General features: G+C 36.9%; 4 protein-coding genes and 1 non-coding gene across 5 annotated transcripts; 2 read left to right on the top strand and 3 right to left on the bottom strand.

Annotated features, from left to right (window-relative positions):
• Positions 1 to 76: 76 nt before the first annotated feature.
• On the bottom strand, positions 77 to 1,990 carry LOC146160875 (cytochrome P450 4V2-like). Its single transcript, XM_083383812.1, has 2 exons — positions 1,333 to 1,990; positions 77 to 1,159 (listed from the first exon to the last, which is right to left on the bottom strand). The coding sequence occupies exons 1-2, from the start codon at positions 1,983 to 1,985 to the stop codon at positions 310 to 312; spliced, it is 1,503 nt and encodes a 500-aa protein (XP_083239938.1). The 5' UTR covers positions 1,986 to 1,990; the 3' UTR covers positions 77 to 309.
• Positions 1,991 to 4,107: 2,117 nt separating this feature from the next.
• LOC146160874 (asparagine synthetase [glutamine-hydrolyzing]-like) lies at positions 4,108 to 11,539 on the bottom strand. Its single transcript, XM_083383397.1, has 12 exons — positions 11,179 to 11,539; positions 8,606 to 8,674; positions 8,218 to 8,301; positions 7,993 to 8,146; positions 7,289 to 7,474; positions 7,118 to 7,219; positions 6,386 to 6,516; positions 5,794 to 5,920; positions 5,574 to 5,715; positions 5,030 to 5,177; positions 4,743 to 4,898; positions 4,108 to 4,320 (listed from the first exon to the last, which is right to left on the bottom strand). Exons 1-12 carry the CDS (start codon positions 11,356 to 11,358, stop codon positions 4,108 to 4,110), a joined length of 1,692 nt encoding a protein of 563 aa, XP_083239523.1. The 5' UTR covers positions 11,359 to 11,539.
• A 583-nt stretch (positions 11,540 to 12,122) lies between these two features.
• Positions 12,123 to 12,422, top strand: LOC146160873 (signal recognition particle RNA). Its single transcript, XR_014494757.1, has one exon.
• Positions 12,423 to 12,680: 258 nt separating this feature from the next.
• On the top strand, positions 12,681 to 16,775 carry LOC146160872 (chitobiosyldiphosphodolichol beta-mannosyltransferase-like). Its single transcript, XM_083383637.1, has 11 exons — positions 12,681 to 12,946; positions 13,012 to 13,089; positions 13,164 to 13,270; positions 13,509 to 13,657; positions 13,747 to 13,836; positions 14,063 to 14,129; positions 14,341 to 14,488; positions 14,619 to 14,657; positions 14,735 to 14,905; positions 15,142 to 15,256; positions 16,007 to 16,775. Exons 1-11 carry the CDS (start codon positions 12,682 to 12,684, stop codon positions 16,209 to 16,211), a joined length of 1,434 nt encoding a protein of 477 aa, XP_083239763.1. The 5' UTR covers position 12,681; the 3' UTR covers positions 16,212 to 16,775.
• Positions 16,196 to 20,237, bottom strand: LOC146160871 (WW domain-binding protein 2-like). The gene is made up of 6 exons (XM_083383638.1): positions 20,084 to 20,237; positions 19,854 to 19,962; positions 19,122 to 19,260; positions 18,682 to 18,774; positions 17,102 to 17,347; positions 16,196 to 16,948 (listed from the first exon to the last, which is right to left on the bottom strand). The coding sequence occupies exons 1-6, from the start codon at positions 20,134 to 20,136 to the stop codon at positions 16,845 to 16,847; spliced, it is 744 nt and encodes a 247-aa protein (XP_083239764.1). The 5' UTR covers positions 20,137 to 20,237; the 3' UTR covers positions 16,196 to 16,844.
• Between the last annotated feature and the right edge of the window lie 440 nt (positions 20,238 to 20,677).

Below are 20,677 nucleotides of genomic sequence, written 5' to 3'. Positions count from 1 at the left end.
TTCCTTTTTTTACTTTTACGCACTACCTTTAAAAGATTTTCACTGTGCGCAGCAATGACCCCATTGCGCTTTCACCGTTTGCAAATTTTAGTTTTTTCTCTTTAATGAATGTTATTGCCGCCAAAGTCTTACGACCAATAAAAAGCGTTTGAAATTTGCACTGGATGTTGTAAGCAAAGATTACGAGCAATTGCAATAAAAAGTAGCGATATCAATCGACAATGAAGAAAACACTAAAACATAAAATAGACTGTTGACTGCTATTTCTCAGTTCTGCTATGTACAAAAGTCTTCTGCTTCTGCTATTGTTTAACGCTCGACCATGTGAAAGATTAGCTGATCCAACGGACGAAGTATCAAGTCCCCGGTGATCTTTAAATCGTTATCTGGGGTATCACACGTGATGCGGTAAGTGCGAAGCAGTCGAGAAAGAATCACTTTCTCTTCCATCAGCGCAAACTTCTGGCCGATGCAGTTTCTTGGACCAGCCGAAAAGGGAATGTAGGCGTAAGGGTGGCGACCGATGCTGTTCTCTTTCGTGAAGCGATCCGGGTCAAACCTGTCGGGATCGTGCCAAACCATCGGGTGTCTGTGAACGTTGTATACTTGGATTACTACGTCTGTGTTTGGGGGAATCGTGTAACCTTCCACCAGGCAATCCTCAGTTGTCACTCTCGCCATTAGCGGAACCGAAGGATAAAGGCGAAGAGCTTCCTTTATGACTTGTTCTAAGTACTTAAGTTTTTTCAGGTCTTCCATACCGGGTTGGCGGTCACCAGGCAGCACCTCGTCAATTTCTTCATGAACGCGCTTTTGTATTTCAGGGTGTCTTCCAAGGAGATAGAGGCACCACGTCATAGCGGCAGCTGTCGTGTCGTGACCTTCAAACATGAAAGTATCGACCTCCTCTTGGATGTCAGAGAGCGAGAGCGAATCTCCATCTTCAGTTTTGGCGTGAATCAAAACGTCCAGGAATGCCATACGCCTTGAGATATTTTTTTCGTCCTTGGTTTTAATTCTCTCTTTGATAACCTTTTTAGTGAAGCCATGAAGGACTTTGAGATGCTGGTCATGTTCTTTTCCCAGCTTCAACTTCTTAAATGCATAGTCCCACCAATAAAATGGAGTCTTTTGGCGAAGCTGTACAATTTCTGTCATCCTAATAAAAACGTATGTAAGTTATTACAGTAAACTATAACACTTTAAAAACCCTAGTGAAACACCAATGGTTTCCGATTTCATAAAGATACATTATCTTATATAAGTTAGTCCAGGCAGAGTTTGAAGCAAAATCTTAAAAAACGGCATTTGCCAACTTTTCACAAATTTTACCTGTTTATTGATTTGACATATTCCGAATCCTCGTTTGCCTGTGCGTCAACACTTTGTCCCATTGCCGTCTCGCATATGATGTCAAGGGCACATAAAGTGACGGCCTTACTCAGATCAACTTGAATTCCCGCACCTCTATTCGCTTTAACAAGTTTAAGCATCTTCGAACTCTGTTCGTTCATCACATCCAAAAACTCCTGCAAAATGTTGAAGTGAAATGACGGAGTGATCAGGCGCCTGCGCTGAAGCCATTTTTCGCCGCTTGAAGTAAGCAGGCCAAATCCAAGCCAAGGGTGCAGGAAGTTATACACGAAAGACTTTTGGGTGTGCTTCGAACTTCGAAGAATAACTTCAACCACGTCTGGGTGCACCGCCGCGATCATTGGAACGGGTCCAAGCCAGTTTAGCCAGAATTTGTTTTTAGTTTCCAGAATATAGTCGTTCATTTGTACTGTTATAAATCGAAAAAAGTCGGCCGTGTCCCTGGGCAGCAAGTAGGCATGTCCGATGATGGGGTAGGCTATTCTATTATACCAAGGAAGTCTTCGTAATTTAATCCTGAAGCGAAGTAATTCCACAAACTGCTTCCAATACTTTATTGTAATTGCAAACAAAACAGTCAGAATAAGTAAAAATAACATATTACCTGCCATACCTGTAACACGCTTTTCACAAATTTCATTGGGTTAGGTAAAAGGAACAACTTTGAATAATACAAAAGCTTGCAGTTAATTTCATAATACAAAGCTTGCACTAGCAGTCAATTTCAAATATTGCTTAACCAGAAACGCAAAACTAGCAACTACAGTAACAAATCTAGCTTCTGCATTGGTAACGAACATGTAGCTGATATAAAATTATGCTGTTTTTAAAGCAAAACGCCTAGACATGTTTAAAGACTAGTAGTTTTTGTAGTTTATAATTATTTTCACTACAGCTGCAGTGAGCTGCGCTGGGCGTAAAAATCGCTCAAAAACGTAACGTTTTTCTATTGCTGCACTGGACTTAGTTTAGCAAAGCGTAACTTTAAGCTAGCTGCAGCTGCTGCACTGGGCTTGAGTTTAGCAAAGCGTGAAACGCTCGCCACAATAAAATATAAATGCAAATTACGCTTTGCTCAGCTCGGTGCAGCTATAGTGTAAACGGGCCTTAAACCTTGTGCTGTTGTGCGCAACATTGGCTAGAAACGCAATTACTCGACTGTTCTGTTGTATAATAGTCACCGCAATGAACACTGTAACGCTCCAATGATTACCGTGATCACGTGATGAACTACACTCGCAGTCGATTGAACGACTGAGGATAAGTGTCGCCCTTTGACCCTTTGTTGTTTACCCTTTTTGTGTGGTTGGCAATATGAATAGGGGGAAAACGGAGCACTGACGTAATGTAAAAAGTCATCTAGGAGGCTTCGCACGCACTTTTTATGCTTTTGAAGCATAAGATCTTAAGTCACGTTTGAACAAAAGCCAAGCAAACGCATTTTCTTGTCAGTTGCATTTTTTGACCAGTTCGCTCGATAGCTGCAATTTTATGTAAATTTCTTCTATTGTGACGTCATCTCTAACAATTTCGCTCTCTCCCCCTTAATAAAAGTCCTAGATCCGCCCGCCTGAGATCCTTGGAACTATATCCTCATAGCCTAATTATGTAACCAACAACTCCTCGTGGGGTTGACCGTATTTTCAAAAATATAATAGGCCTATAGGCCTATATAAGATATACAATGTGCACTAGGACCGAACCGTGAACATCACGTTTCATTAGTCCTGTTGCTGACGTTGGCAAGCTACAGTAGAAACAAAGGTGGTTTCGCAACGTTTAACCAAAACTCTACTTATAAACGGTCGGGAATAAATTTGAATATATTTAACAGCTGCATAGAAAATTTACTTTGCATCTGGACCGAAGTAAGCTTTAATGCCTTTATTAATTTGAATTTTAAAAAGCAATCCTCTGCTTAAACCAAAATTTGTTTTTTGCATTCCAGTAATTTTGCACTCATCGTGAAATTTAAAACATCAATATCCAATTAAACGCAAAAGTTCAGCCGATGCTGTTGTTCGTTCTGGTTAAGGCTAGAGTCACTCAATTGTGTTGTTTTTTATATTAAAGTCCCATTTATAAAGGAGTACACGCCTTTATAGTAGGCTAATTTCCTTGCTATATCCGGTTTCCTGCACTATCGCACTATCAGCTAATTTCTAAGTAACGTCTGGCTGATTTTCGCATATGGCATTTACGGGCTTAAAAGCTTTGACTTGCAAAAAGAAATGGATTTGAGTAAATTCAATATTATTTCAGAATTTGTGGAGCTTGTCTTTTAGTAGTAGGTACTAATCTTAGGGCCTTGGAGTTTAGATTTATTTGTTCGAAAAAGCTTGTATAGAAAATATTGCAAATAAATTTGTTCGTTAAAACGATGTAACGAATAGAGTCAAGCAAAGTGGAAGAAAGATTTAAAACAATAAAGCCACCGCTATGCATGGTCAGCGTTACTAATTTATAGAAATTTTATAAATTTCTAACATGTGAAAAACGCAAATTTTAAGCCATGAGAGTTACTCTTGTAGCACAGCGAGTAGCCTATACGTGGAAAGTAAATTAGTGAAGGTTTTAAAAAGTAATTAGGTATAATAACTCGAATTCTGTCCCTGGTATAAGAAATAAGCGCAGGGTGACGGCGTATCAATTTAAGTGGTGAAAACGCAATACATTTCGACGCAAATTTAGTCGTTTTTGCACATCGCTCATTTGACGACTCCAACTTGTCGGCTACTCTTCGTCGTTTTTATAGTGGGAGAGAACGCGAGCGCTTGGGTCGTTGCAATCGCCCATCCACCGCGGCATCCACTGGTAGGGAATAAGGGCCGACATGTGCGAGCCGTAGTGGCGCTCGAACACCGTCCTGTAGTAGTAGGCCTCTTTGGTGCGCGGCGGGTTGTGCGGGAATGTGACGGCCGCTTGCGAGAGTTCGTCGTCCGATACCTGTCGAATAAATAGGTTGTTGGTCACCGAAGAGAGCACGTGGTGGTTACTTAACGATCTGAACATTTTATAGGGATATCTAGCATTAAACACTGCGGTTGATATTAGGAAGACCTAATATATAACAACAAAATATCGCAAAAATGTCCTACATGTAAGTACGCCTAGATGCCAAAGAAAAAACTGATCTGTGTTAACAACGTTTAGTAATATAATATATAGAGACGTTTCAAAACCCATACAGGTTTCGAAGCGAAATGCATTTTAGCGGTATCAATTTTTAGCTAAATTGAAACAATAACACAACTACAATAAAACATAATTCTTCTTTGTCGCGTCGGCCGCTTTTAAGACATCTAAACCTATGTTTGGAACATCTGTTTTCTGTACGATTGAGTCAATGGCACAAAACAACAGCGAACCTTATCATAGATGTGATCTTGGAGGATTTCAAACCAAGACTTCTTCCTTGATGACACGCCGTCGCTGAAAGCTTCCTTTCTCCGCCAGAGAATCTCATCGGGAAGAAGATCTGTTCCGTCGAACGAGGAACGAACCAGATGTTTCTCAACGCCCTCCTGAAATTCGTAAATTAAAACTCTTTAAAGCTGTTGATCGACAAATATTATGAAAAAGGTTTTCCTTTGCTATGTTAATTGAAGTAATTTTTTGCATATGCTATAATAATATTTATGTGAAAAGGCTATACCCTGGGTGCTCTCATTTCAGCCGGAACGGACAGAAAGTAAGAAGTGAAAGCGTGGTCAAGGAATGGCGCTCGAACCTCCAAACCAAACGCTGCAGTACTCCGATCGGACCGCAGTACGTCGTACAAGTGCAAGTCTTCCAATAGACGCCTGCAATAAATTAACTTACTTTTAAATAACAAATAGCGATAAACCAGCATTATTTTATAACATATCGGATTCAGGCCTTTTCAATTAAAATTTGAACGAAAAAATGGTAAAACGTTCGCACCAATCAAAACTACGACCCTACATTTAATTGAATATCTTATTTTCCACAGTTATTTCGCATGACTTTAAAACAAATTGACCCTGAGTTTTAATTGTGTCATTCTATAAAAGGATTTTTAGGTGTCGCTCAACTTTTTATGTTTGCGAATAGTTGAAAGACAAAGCATGCAAACCTTTTTAAACGGCCTATCCTGAGCTAAAAAATCTTATAATTTCTGTTTCAGGTAACCGAAAAAATAAACATGTTATGTAGCTGTCATAAAAAGATAATTTTACCTGCTCTCTTTGTCTCCCTCCTCTGGCGAAGGTTGCTTGTGGAAATAGATATAGCCTTGGGCCAGCTCATCAGCGCCCTCTCCCGACATTATGACGATGGTGTCGGTTTGCGAACTTATGTACTTCGATAGGATGTACATCGCTACGACAAACACAGCAAGTAAAGTCAGGTTATGTTAGAATGTTTTAGTACCGCCGTAGCACCGTTTTGTTAACTTACGTGTTGAAGCCCTAATGGTCGTAACGTCGTAGCTTTCGATCGCGTATATCACTTCTTCTACGGCTTGAAGAGCTTCTTCGGTTGTTACGGGAACTTCATGGTGCTCACTTCCGATGTGAGCTGCCACCTTTGGTAGAGCAAAAAGTTAAAGTTGTCACCGGACATGGTAACGCCATACAGACTTGGACAACTAGATAATTCTAGTTTTTTACAAAATGCGACTAAAATCTAATTTAATTCTAATTTGTGAATTACTTGTGTGTCCTAGTTCTAGTTTGAATTTATTTTGGATTTTATCAAAAATGCTTATTGGTACAACGGAAAAAAAATTAATCTCTCAGTCGAAATCAAAAAATTTAAAAATCTAAATAAATCTAGTTTTCCAAGTCATAGAATGTAAAAAATAGGCATTTTGGGTGAAACCGTAATGACTTCAACGCAGCATAATTATTTTTTTAATCGTAGATTAATAGCAGTAGAATATTATTATTAATGTAACACATATTACTTTTTTCTGTTTTAAATATCTATATTTGTAATAATAACTATATGAATTCTACAATTTTACAAGAAACATAACTAATGTGGCTACCTTTCTAGCGGCAATGAGATCAGGGCTGTCTTCACCCATACCAATAGAGAAAGTTGGAAGTAGAACCTTCGAGTTAGCGTTTTTCATTTTCTTGGCAGCTATGGCGGCTACCAAAGAAGAATCAAGCCCTCCTGAAACCAAACATTTTCAGCTTATTTGCATACTTACAAGCACAAAGTAATTTAAACAATTTACTATTCGTTTATACAGCAGATACTGTAGAATGGCTAACTGTTTGTAGGTTTCATGGCAGTTTTGTTTCCTAAACTGGCAATCATAATAATAGTAAAGGCCCGATAAACGTAATGTTGCTGAGAAATAATGCATTAAAATGATACCTGAAATGTCATTTAATTGTTTCTTACATTTACATTGCTCTATATTAAGTATACAATATTCAATAAATCTTTCGTTGCTTCTATTTGTAAGATAGACTATAAATATTCGTACATGTCGAACCAATCTGTTAAGATTTGGTTGGCTCAACACGGGTGTTCTCGGCCAGTTAGTTTCACAATTTAAGATAATTAATTTGCTTAGAAACCACGAAACACAGGCAATGTAAATACGACTAAGATGGTTGTAGGAATACCAATAGTGAGTTTTTTACTGTCAGTAACTACGGCTTACATAAAACTACCAACACTTGTAGGTGTCTACAATTTTTTATTTAACGTTATTTCGATGAATGTTCTAGACGTCAAAGTCTCCAATATAATGGCAGCATCATACCGGAGAGCAGACTTCCGACTCTTCTGCTTGCCATCAGCCTTTTCTCTACCGCACTGATGAACAGATTGCGAATGTTGTTTTTCACGTTGTCGTAATCGTCACCTAAAATACGCCAAAACAACCTTTAACTTAAAAACGAAAATCCATTACGACGTGCTCATCAGTACTCACCCTTACTCAACTCGATGTCGTGATATTTCCAATGACCCGGCATGTCTGAAAACGAGTGAAACTTGACCATTTCCTTTAAACTTAACAATCCGTCATCGTTGAAATTATAAGTGGCACAGTTGGCTGGCGGAAACACCTTCAGTTGTTTTCTTTCACCATTTTCACTACTTAAAACCTTGGCTAAACCTATATATAAAAAGAGTACTTTGCAAATCCACCTCGTAGTCTCAAAAAATAAAAAATAAAGGATGCTCAATCGCAAAAAAATTGCAAATCATCTCAAACATTTCTATGACAATATAGTTTTCAACACTTATAGCCATGTGGCTCCTGAACTTTTTTTCTTGTGACACCTTTGGAAAGGTTGCTCGAAGCACCTGGCAATATGATTTTTACTGATGTTTGCAAAAGTCCGTATATTAAAGCAAATTTCTAACGTATTATTATTTGTTTGATTTAAACAATCATCATTAATTGCAGAAGTTTTTTGTAATAATAAGTTTTAATAGAAATGCCGTGGCCCGTGGAATAATAATTTATGCAAGTGTTTTATTACCACAATGGTTTAGTTACCAAACTAAATCTCTATGCCACGCCCCTAAAGAAAAATTGAAAAGACACACCAGTGCGTCGCCAAGCACAGTTTGAGAATCTCTGCTTTAAACAGACTGAAACGACAGAAACGTGTGCGAACGATTGTGTACCTTTTGCCTCGGAGCAAACGCCGACCTGGCCGGTAGAGGTCGCGAAGTAGAACATTGGTCTCACGCCGTACGTGTCGCGGGCAAACATCACCTGGCGCTGGGCTGTGTCCACGATTATCAGCGCGAAGACGCCATCCAAAAGCGTACACGTTTTCTGTCAACAAGTGCGTATTTGTCAACCTTCTAATACTGCGCAGCGCCTTCCATTGAAGATAATAGACTTACCTCGAGGCCGAACTTGTTGTAGAGGTGTAGGATTACCTCGCAGTCGCACTCCGACTCAAATTTAAACTGGAACTCTTGCCGGAGCTGTGACGATTTAATATTATTACTAACCCACGAAAACGAGATTTTCGGTCATTCTTCGTTTCGAAAATAATATTGTGTACTTGGCTATTCATTTATTATTGAGGTATGCAAGATTTTTCACCTATACATGCCTGAAGACGTGTTTCGAATGAAAAACTGAAAAACGATCTTAGGCAAAGTGTAATTTTCGTTAAAATAACCACACAATTAGAAAGCTAAACACAAAGGAATAAAATTCACAAAAATTGGATTCGCCGCAGTCTAATAAATTTAATTACAGAGTGAAACGATAAAACGAACTAACCTTTTTGAAATTGTAAATTTCTCCATTGCAAAGAAGGGTCAGATGTGGATATTGTTGTAGACGCATTGGCTACATAAAACAAACATAACAAAGGTCTATAATCTGCAAGTTTTACATTTTATGTCCTAACACGGCATGGATGAACGGCGGTAGAAGAAGAAATATGTCCATCTATATGTTCAAAAATTAAAACACTTGTGGCCATTTGCGACACGAGTCTGCCCGGACCAAAGGAAATCATTATAGGAATAAACGGTAGAGCCTTTTTAACTTCAACGGTTCATAACAGGGGTGTGCCACCTTTTAAACTGCGGGCCAAACGCCTTTGTCATTAATCCGATTCAAGAGAGTAACAAATCAAACAGAATTAGTTCAGAACCTCCTATTTTGTAATTGATATTATCGTTTTTGATTCGTTTTTCACAGGTTTCAACTCTTTGTCCGAAGCGGCAACGTTTTTTAATGTAATTGGGAAGTGCGTCTTAAATGCGAAACCGCATTTAAACGCAAAATGCTGTCTTTCGTCTCTTGTTGGGGCTTGGGTAAAACATAAACGCATGCTGTTTTTACTCTTTAGCCTTTCTTTGTTCGTTTAGGTTTGCTGATCAACAAGTGTAGTACCTAAAACGTTGAGTTATGCGTAATTAATGTTCCTGGCTATTCACTGCCTGCACCAATTTTCGGTGATGGTGCGGTAATAACGGCATTTTGTTTTGAGTAACGCAGATTCTCTTAATGAGTGGTCTAACTGTGACTGTCATGCTCGATTTACAGTATCAATTTTAACGAAATAATAGTAAAAACGCAAAATTGCTCTGTATAAGCATATTTTAAGAACACTTGATTAGTGTGCAATAGACGCAATTTGGTTGCGAAAGGCGTGTTTGTAACTTAGCGTTTCTTTAATTGTGGAATTTTTAATGTACCAAAATTGTTCACACATGTTTCACGGTATTGCTTTAGGTTTCCAACTTAAGTTGACGATTGCACACGGTTTCCCAGCTGGCGCCTGGCAGTAGCGCTGACGGCGCACATGTTCGCTTTGCGTCTAAAGATTTGCCCTCGCAGGAAGTTAATTGACTGTTTCTGGTAAGGGTTCTTGGACGGAACAATGGGGAAATTTAGTAAGTTGAAAATTCAGGACCCCCTTTAGATTTATGGATAAGTCCCTGAATGCTGCACCCTAACAAAATTTCGTAGGGTACATTTAAGCGTTTTCTTATTAAGGGGGAGTATGATCTAAACAGGAGTGGATGCCATGATTTCGTTTATGGGGTATGGTAAAACCGTAACTGCACAAATATACAATCGAAATCGAGTAAATACATTCAAATAACAAACTGCCATAACGCAGGGCGTGTTTATGGTGACAAAAAAATGGTCGTTAAAATAATCAAAAAATGAAGCAAACCAAAATTGACAGTATAAATCCTAAAATAAACTTTAATACAAACTAAACGTATGAGCCGTTTACATGGTTAAAGACTCGCGAACCGTCGTTTGGCCATCACTGGTCTATGTTTTCATATTGGCGTACATAGATTACATAAAAACAATTACGATCTAAACAGCTGTGTATACTTTGCAGACTTATATGGTGAGAATCCTAAAACAACTCGGAAGGGTAAATGTTTGGTTTCTATAAGGGTCTTTAGATTTTTCAAGTGATATTTTGTTGCTAGACACTTAACGAGGCGTAATTACTTAAATTAGATAATGCTGTCGTTGCGAAATAGCGCATATATGTTGTCCAAAACCACAAAGCGTATACCTTGCTTATTTATAATTCACTTAATTTAAACCACGGCTGCGAAGTCTGTTTAATAAATCTCGACGCCACCTCGGTCCTAGAAGGCAAAGTCGAAACCCGAAATAGAGTTCCTATACTAAGTATAGCCTTATATTCTCTTATTAAGATGTGTTTTATTAACTCATCAAACCACAATACGAATATAGAAAATACGCCAGCCTATGCTATTTTACTTATATACGATTTACAGTGTATCGGTTCCAAGTTCGCTATTACGAGTACGTCAAGCCAAATAAATTGACTTTGTGCAGTCCCGAGTCCTGCAATCTGCTTTAAGCGCACGATTATTATAAGCGTTCTGATAACGCTCCACCCCAATCTTTTTCAAGTTTTATTAGGCCCATGTGAATTCATGCTTTGCTATTCAGTGAAATAAAATCTTGTTTTGTAACGAATAAAGACGCCATTATTACGTCGTAAAAATTAGTATAAACGCATGAGCTCAATAAATATAGAATAGTATTTTTCTGACTTAGTTATGAGTAACTGTTCAACCCATATAGGTTTTTTGAGCGAATTTCTTTAGTAGCACACTCTTCTTTCTTTTCACAGTTATCGGTCATAAAGTCTTTAACCATATTTATTCATAGGACATGTAACATTCTATTAATCTCGAGTTTTATAAAACGATTTTGGAAAATTGCTTGACTTTCTAATGTTTTGATTTGTCAATGTTGTGAACGTCTGGCTTGCGTGTTGATTTGTCGCTTGACAAAAACAGGTTATTTCTTAAAGTTTTTACACATGATATATTCATTCATACCTGCATTCCCCTGACGCTGTCAACCACCTCCAAACGATGGAAGGCAACGACGCAGTTTCTCAGCGAACTTATGTTCTGCAGAAGGAAACAGTCGGGCCCACGATGCGCAATCTTGAACGCGCTGTCATACTGCTTTGTGTCGGCCGAGTGAAAGCCAAATAAGCCCCAAATTCCGCACATGTTTGTTGCTGACTGTTAAAAGTTTAATTTAGATATAAATTACAGGCGTACAAAATCACTTTGTTTTTCGAGTTTAAAAAAATGGCAACCTTTAATTCAAAATACATTATGAGACAACAACTCAACCAGCGTATTACTATTTACTTAAGACAAAATTACTCCATTTAATAAACTAATCAATGAGGCTAAAAAATGGACTATTTCTGACTGTTGTAACTGCGGTAACATAAGATGTACGGTAATTATCTGTGGAACTTGTCATAAATCTGTCCACACTAATACAGTCAAACGCTCTGATGACTTTTAATCAATCGCACGACTGGCTCCTAAGCAATGAAATTTCATTTCTTGCTTGTAAAGTCTACTACCTTCGTTCCCCTTTTTATTCAACTAACGTACCAACTTCTTCTTTTCGACTTGTTGGACGCCGCTTATTCAGTGTTGCGTCAGAAACGCCGCCGGTGTCAAAATTATCTCAGTTCCTTGCCACGTCATAAAAGAAAGGTGCGCTGCTTGAATAAATAGCAGAAACTATGTATTCATTTCAAATTAGCTAAAGCCAATATGAACCATTGTAAATAAATAATTACCTCGCATTACGATAGTTTCAGTCATTCAGTGTAATATAGAGTCGTTGGTTAAAACACAGTTTTCATTCAAGCGTGCGTACACTGCGAACTCAAAGCTTGTCAATCAAATGACGTCATGCAATAGGGCGGCGCGTCTGCGCTACATTGATAACCGCGATTTCGACACGTTCTCTCGCCGGGCTCGTTGGTGTGGGCCTGTAATCCGAGCGACTTCGGAGGCTTGAGTTGGAGGACGGCTTGAGAATGGGAGTTCTGCGGCGCATTGACCTATGTCGATCGGGCGTCCGCGCTAAGCTCGGCGTCAATATGGAGATCTCGGGGGAGCCTGAGATGTCCAGGTTGTCTAAGGAGGAACGAACCGGGCCAGGCCCGCAAGGGAGCAGCCAAAAGTTCCCACGTCGATCAGTAGCGGGATAGCGCCTGTGAATAGGCGAGGTGTCGTAGCCCATTCGATACAGCAGGACCCAACTCTTTTTTTCCACAAATACTTAAAAACATCACAGGTTTTACAGAACACGACTTTTATACCAGCTGGAGCTTCTTTGCTTTGTGACAAATAGTTTCCTAATTTTTATGTTGACTGAGTTCGATTCCTTCGCTGCTCAGTATCAGAATGTTACTTTTTATTTTGGCTTTCCTTTTTAGTCGTTTGACGTTTGGCACTTATTTACCCAAGGTGTGCAAAACTGAATAACTAGATTCCAATTCATCATACATTGTTTTCTCAGCATGGATGTGTACTAGTTCCCCGATAGTCATGGATGAAAATTTGCTAAAGATTGTTAATTTTTGGATATTGACACCAATTTCACTGTTTTTCCGATGTATTCTCATCGTATCAGTTGTTGCCTTATTAAGAAGACTGTGGATCTATGGAAAAAAGAATGGTAGAGTTGTTGTTGTGGTACTTGGGGATGTTGGTAGAAGTCCCAGAATGTCCTATCATTCTTTATCGCTTGCCAAACATGGCTATAAAGTGAACTTAGTTGGATATTCAGGTAACAACTGATTGTTTTGGTAAAAATATTACACTATTATAAAATTTTTGACTTGTTGCATTTAGGTTCTACCCCGCACAAGTTGATTCTAGAATCCAGGAACATTGACATTGAATATTTAAAAAATGTGCCAAGTTTTTCGGGTAGGTTATCATGTGGTGGGGTATGCCTAGAAAACAAGCAATAGTTTAATGTATTTTTGTCTGGATGTTTCTAGGTCTTCCAAGGTTTTTTGTGTATGTTCTTAAAGTGTTGTGGCAAAGCATTAGCTTGCTGTGGGTCCTTTGTTGGAAGGTGAATGCTTCAGAATATATTCTTGTACAGGTAAAACTATGTTTATGCATAGGTATTTAAATAAATTGAACTTTGCACAAATTGAAAAGTGAGAATTATTTTTTGTTTGTTTAAATAATAGTACATTTTTTTATAATTTCAACCTTCAGAATATAGAGTAATATTAAAAACCAATTGACAAGCAAGCTGATTAGTTTTGGGAATCCGTTGAAATTGGTATTATTCACTGTCGATGTAGAACGATAACAATCACGTTTCACTTCTATAGAATCCACCCTGCATTCCAACTCTTGCTATTTGCTTTATGTTAAGTCTTTGGAATGGAAGTAAACTTATCATAGATTGGCACAATTATGGATATTCTATTCTTGCCTTGTCTCTACATGAAGATCACCCAATAGTAAAGATTGCAAAGTGGTATGTTTACTTTATTTTTAAATAGATTGTTTTGTTCCAATTTCATACTTTTGTGAAATGTTTTATATTAATTTTTTTGGAAATTTTAGGTATGAAGAAACATTTGGTCAACTTTCTGTAGGAAATCTCTGTGTTACAAATGCAATGAAAAGTGATCTTGGAAATCGTTGGCATATTTGGTAATTTGTTGATCTTTACATTGATTTTGTATGTAATGAAAGTTTTGATTGATTTGCTAGTAAAATAACAAGGCAAATTCTCTGAGAATGAATCATTCTTAAACGTTTCCTAATTCTGTTGGAAAAGTAGAAATATAATAAGTAAATAATCTTTCAGGTAACAAATTAACCTGTGCTGGTAGGTTAAAATATATATAATTTTTAATTGTAAATTAGCATTGTGTAGTGCAGAGGTAATGCATGATCGGCCAAGTCAAAACTTTCAGAAGCTCAGCACAAAAGAAAAACATGCGGTAAAGTAGTTATATATTTGACACGTTTAACTAAACAGTCTTAACTTTTTATACGCAATTATTTATTTGAAATATTTTAGGTTTAAAACTTGCATCATAACTTTTGAAATAACATTTGAACTTGATGTTATTACAAATATAATTGTTTCTCACATAACAAAATTGTTTTTTTTATCCTATTTAGTAACTCTTTTTTTGCGCTATTTTACAGTTGTTCAAAAAGATTTCAAGGGATTATTCTCACTTTTCTTCAAGTGAAGATGAAAGTGGAACCAGATTTACGTCTTGTGACACGGATGGAAATGTAAACATGAAATCCAATCGCCCTGCCCTGGTTATAAGTAGCACAAGTTGGACAGGTATAAACTTCCAAGATATCTTAATAAGTATAAAAATTGATGGTCTATTTTGAACCTTATTAAATACTAAAATACTCACAAACACAAAAATGGAAGTGAGATATATATTGTCTATTTATTTTTTGTTCAGATGACGAAGACTTTTCTGTCCTATTGGACGCCTTGCAATGTAAGTGCATCACAGAAAAAATAATACAGGCTTTATTTGACTGCTAACTAAACCTTTTATTCTTTTATTTTTTTCAGTATACGAAAATGCTGTCCATCAAATTTCAGATTTGCCAGATCTTCTTTGTGCTATTACAGGTAAGGGGCCAAATAAAGCTCATTACCAAGAAATACTCAGTTTAAAGGATTGGCACCATGTTGAAGTCATAACACCTTGGCTGGAGGCAGAAGACTATCCAACTTTACTTGGTAAGTTTAATTAAACTAAAAGTTCATTTTGAAAATTGCAAAATGATTTGTGTCGCCTTAATACTAACAACAGTCAACTTGTATGCATATGGCACTTTTACATAAATGCAAGAGAGTTCAATCAATTTATGTGTTAAATCCATACCTTTACTCAAGTTTAGGTTTAATGCTTTGCACCACCAAGATGTGACTAGAATTGTTGAACCACCTAAACAATGTTAAAATCTGTAATTTAGCTTGTGGGGATCTCGGAGTAAGCCTTCACACTTCCTCCAGTGGTTTGGATCTGCCAATGAAAGTTGTTGATATGTTTGGAGCTGGTCTGCCTGTTGCTGCCATAAACTTTTCGTGGTAAGGCTAATATTAATAATTAACTGTATGACATAAAATCGTTATCTATGAGATGCACGGATTTTAGTCAAGGCTGCAGAGTCGGTTTGAGACAAATAGAGACCGACTACGGTCCCTAAAATATATATTAGAGCCCAGCTTTAGGTCCTCTGTCCAATGTACAGGAATCCACTCATAGACAAGTCATATAACTAAGCCAACACGTTGTGAGAAAACATTCGCCCCAATGCTGTACTACTTTTCTAGTATACAGTGTCTGATGTTATCACCTTACTTTCTTTCTACTGTGCAAATGTATGTTGTACTCAAACCAAATAAACAGACTCCACTGATGTAATAATGCTACGCTGATCCCCCTTATTTTTATCCAGTTCGCTAACGACGTGCCACAAGAAATATAAATTTTACTAAAAATTAGCAGTTAATGGCTCATCTTTATCAGGGGTGTAGAGTTATAAATCAAAGTACGAGCTAATTCATATTAGGTTTGAATTGAGACCGGAATTTTTAAACGAATGTGTTGAACAGTGCAATAGAAAGTTTATCTGTTTATCTGTGAAACTGTGATGTTAAGAGAACAACGTGTGATGTAACGCAAAATGTTAATTTAATTCCTAAAAATATCAAATAAATCTTGTTGTGAATGCTAGTAAAACGATTAAGTCTCTGTGTTTACAGTACAAGTGTGCGATGTCCAACAAGTCTGAAAAGCACTTATTTGTTAATTCAATACTTTTTGTTCTGTTACAGTTTAGATGAACTTGTGCAAAAGGATGTCAATGGATTTGTATTTGATACAGCAGAAGAACTAAGTCAACAACTTCTAAGTGCATTTAAAAATTTTCCAAATGATCAAAAAACACTGAAGAAGTTTTGCCAAAATGTGGATAAGTTTAGAGAAAGAACGTGGGATGTATCATGGGATGAAATTGTCCTCCCTATGTTTCGCAGTTGATTTGGCGTGTTTAGCTAAACATGACTGGTCTATTTATTTTACCTTTCTTGTAATTATTACCTTTGTCTTATTTTCTTTCCGACGATGAAATAGTATGCAGTAATGGTTTACAATAGTGGTAATATTTTTATTTTTTACAAACACAGTTACCACCAATATTATGTAATTGCACATAAAAAAATATGACCCAAAAGAAACATTTGAACAAGTGTAAACATGCATTGGTAAAATCTGAAACAACAAAAAGCCTTCAACCACAGAGTTGTGAAAGCTCCCATAAATCCATTTGCACCTCTTATCAAGTTCTGCGGTTGTTTACTAGTACAAACATACAGTATAAATAATTAAGCATATATTACTATGAAGAAAAATGCAGTGTTGACCGCAATTTCCAATGAACGTGATTGCAACTTTTACTTATTTTAAATATGCCACCTTGTTTTATTTAGAGGTCTTTATGACATAGACTCCAGAATAAAAGTTAAACACAAGGTACACATATTGAATGTAACTCAATAGGTTTTATAATATACATACAAATTGAGGAAGGCATGCCCTTTTCAAGCTTGCCAGGCAAAATACTGATTTTTTTTAGTTACAACAGGTCAATTCATAGAAAATAGCAACCATTCCTTATTGACTTTTCTTTGTAGCATCATCATATGTTGGTGGGGCTTGAATGTTGCTGTTGTAGCCAGGTGGCAAAGTTGACTGTGAAGCTTCAGATGCCTTTGCCACTAAAAATAAGTTGTTGATTACACTTTTGTAACAAATGAGTATTGTATATTGTGGCATACATTTCTAAAGCCGAAACAAACATTTAGTTTTGTAAATAAGCGCTGAACAGATAATCTAAACAACCTAAATTGTGTGCTAAAAATACTGATTACCTTGAGCTGGGTTCATGCCAGGGTACCCCTGCTGGGGATAGGCTGGTGGGTTGGAGGGTCCTCCTTGCTGTTGAGGATACAAAGGTGGTTGTTGTGGGTACATTGGTGGGGCTGATGGTGGCTGCACAGCTCCATTTTGACCAGGAAAGTAGAATGTGTTTTGTGTGCCAGGTACTTGCATGCCACTTACTGGGGCAGATTGGTAAATGACAGTATTGGTCTGCACTTGGTACATCGCTTGTGGTGCTATAAACCAATTAGGAATGTTAGATGATAGCTACAAAGTTGCTATCCATATGACATCGTTGCAATATGTATTTTTGGTCAGGTATAGCACTCTTATCTCCCTGGCCAACAATCTAATTGCCATTTCACACTCCTTTATTTATGTAATAATCTTAAACACCTGAATAAGTAGCCCTTAAATTGTAGTAACCTATAAGCAACTATCCTTCTATTTCAGGGGTTCCCAACCTTTTTCCAATTCTGTACCACTTCTTGTATAACAGTGGTTCTTAACCTTTTTTCTACTGCGCCTTTCTTTGGTAATTGTTCTGTGCCTTGCGCCCTTCTTAGATATTAAACAACAATAATAAAGCAAATTTGAAAAAAATTTGTAGTGTAAAGCGCAAAAGAAATTGGTTTATTTGGTTTGTATTGGCTAAACCTTAATTTTCGAGACACACAAAAGCTGCTCGTGCTCCATATATTGGTTTTCATTGAGCTAATTTTGACAAACATGTTGTAAAAATTGAAACATTGCGTTAATCGTGTTTTAAAAGGGGTGATGGCACACAAGGGCTATACACTGCAAATAACATTACAAATTAGCGCAATAAAGCCAGAGTTCCCCCCAATTAGTGATGCGCAAAAAGTTGTTCGTAGTTTTGTTGTTAAAATTGGCAAAGCACAGTTTGTGGAAGGGGTGGCATGGTGCACAACTTAGATCTTCTTCAACCATATCATACTGTTCTGAATAAACACAGCCCCAAAGTTCGCAAATCGCTAAATTATGATCTTGTTTCTTCAGTTGTTTTTAGGGCAGTACACAAGCAGATTTAGTAACTAAAGCAACATGAAACTGATAAAATCATTATAAAAAGTTAAATATTGGAATAGAGCTTGTGCCCCCCTAAGATTTGCTTGGCGCCCCCGGTTAGGAACCACTGTTGTAGAACAACTATTTTAATTGAATCATATTTTTGCCTAATTTTACCTTACAACTAGAATTATTCAATGCTATTTGTAAATTAAGCTATAAATCAGTAGATGATATCTATCAAGAGCAATCGTTTAACATAATTAACGCCCACTGTTCAACAGCGTTGTACGCTTTACAAAGCAACTTAGCTCCTAGTCGACTATTGTTATGACCTGTCTTTTGGAGATAGTAATGGTACGAAACAACAGGAATAATTACAGAACAATGAATAGGCTTTAGGGAATTTTTTTGTAAAAAAACGGGGTATCACCTGAACAACCTTGTATGCGTACCACAGGTTGGGAATCCCTGTTCTATTTGAACAAACTAGTGTTGCCATACATTAGTTTAACCATATAATTATATATGCAACACTCACGTTTGGTAGCAAGTTTGACAAGTTGCTGGCCAATATCAATGGCCCCACCACTTTTAAATGTCATTTCAAAGACAGCTGAACCTTCCCATCCACCTAAATTAAAGTATATGTATTTAAATTCATAGGTGTTGATTTTATAGGTAACACCTAGCAAGTAAGATTAAAATGAGCTTGGTGACCTTGACACAATATTTGCAAAATATATTTTAACCAAAAATGGGATTTGGGGCATGCCTTATAAACATATTGGCAATATGAATTACTTTAGTATTGCAGCAGTAATTTTTTCAAGAGTTAAGTTTTACAACAATGCTGCATTTTTATGAATTTTAAGAACGTCAAAAACGGAGTGACCAACAATTGCCGCTTAAAAATATTTGATTTATTATGGAGGCTAATCAGTTTACAAATGCTATGTTTTACTTAAAAACCATACATACCATTCTGTTCAGCTAATATTTTTCCATACAGATAATTCGCCCCAAACACAGGCTGTTTGATTTCAAAGTCCTTAATGTTGTGAAATGGCATGCTAAGTTCATGAAGCATGTCACTGGTTTTCTGATTTTTGAAGATTAACTGAAAAAAGCATTGGTCAAATAAAATACCCAAATAAATTTTGAATGGTTAGAATTTTTGTGACTGTTTTCCAGATTGGAAACTTTGGACTTTGCGCCGGGGAGACGATTTTGCAGCTTGAAATTGCGCGGCTGTAATAATGTTATTTGTAATACAGCTGAAAATGGAGTATTCTACTGAAAACCGTTAGCGCAACAAAAGTTTTGCGTGTTTGAGCGATTTTTTGGCTGCCGCATTTAACATTGATTTTACTTACACAAATTGCGCGGCTATGGCCGCGGCTGAGCGGGCCTAACTTTCCAACCTGGACTGTTTTTAATACATATTTAGTTAAAACGTTTATAACAAAATATCTCTTTATCAATAATTTTAACGCTGGTCTAAAATCCTACCACATTTTCGTCGGGGTTTTGTTTTGCTTACAATATTTGGGTAAGGGTGCGAATTTGAGTGGGTCAAGTATTATTATTATATTTATTCTTACAAGTTTATGCCTTCCTTGCAATTTAACTTTGACAACTCTTTTTGTTAATGGTAAAATAAATGTGGTAGGATTGTAGACCAGTGCCAAATTTTTTTTCTATTTAATTTACCCGGAAATTGGTGAGATATACATTTCCAATCTTTGATCCCTTCATATGTTCGTTTGAATGCGAAAACTTTTTAAATGTTACATCAACATTTTCCTCTTGTCGTAGAATCCTATACAAAGAGTTATGTTTTTATAATCAATTCGAAAATATCTTTATGTACTTGGCACACTATAATCAAAATAAACACAAAAACATCTCGAATAAAAAATAAACATTACAAAGTTACTTACATTTCGCCCGGAACAAGGACAAGCTGTGGCCCAACCGACTTGTTTAAACTCATTGCTAATGTTTGCGATTTGCGGTAAGTACGATATGTTTACAATTAATATCGGACGAAATCTATCTCCCAAGAAGTCTCAATATCAAATGTTGTGAAGTATGGCTGCTATGTATCGCTCGAATGATTTTTAAACACGTGACATTCGATCACCTGACTCTAATCACGTGACCAAACAAAGCTTCGTAAAGTTGATTGATGGAATAAAAAGACGGAACACTATAGTTTGTAAATATGGCGAAATGTTGTATGCTTTACACAATATTTTTAAACTGAACAAATGGCATAAAATCTCCATTATACTTTAGTACTAATAAATTGTTATTATCAATAGCTTTACGACTAGCCTAAGCGGTTATTGCAAATGCAAATCACTGTTGTAAAATAAATCCACAAGACTTGTATTGGGGTAATCAATGCAAAAGGGAGGATTAGGCTGGCGTTATATTTGTTTTAATTTTATACATAATGTTTTTGATACTCACGGAAAACAATAACCTATTTATTGGCTGCAGAAGAATATGGTAAACTAACACGTCGATGG

This window comes from Ascidiella aspersa, chromosome 3 (genome assembly GCF_963924565.1).
Source record: "Ascidiella aspersa chromosome 3, kaAscAspe10.2, whole genome shotgun sequence".
Classification (NCBI taxonomy): Eukaryota; Metazoa; Chordata; class Ascidiacea; order Phlebobranchia; family Ascidiidae; genus Ascidiella; species Ascidiella aspersa.
The sequence above is the reverse complement of the archived record's forward strand: the minus strand, read 5'-3'. Positions and strand labels throughout refer to the sequence as shown.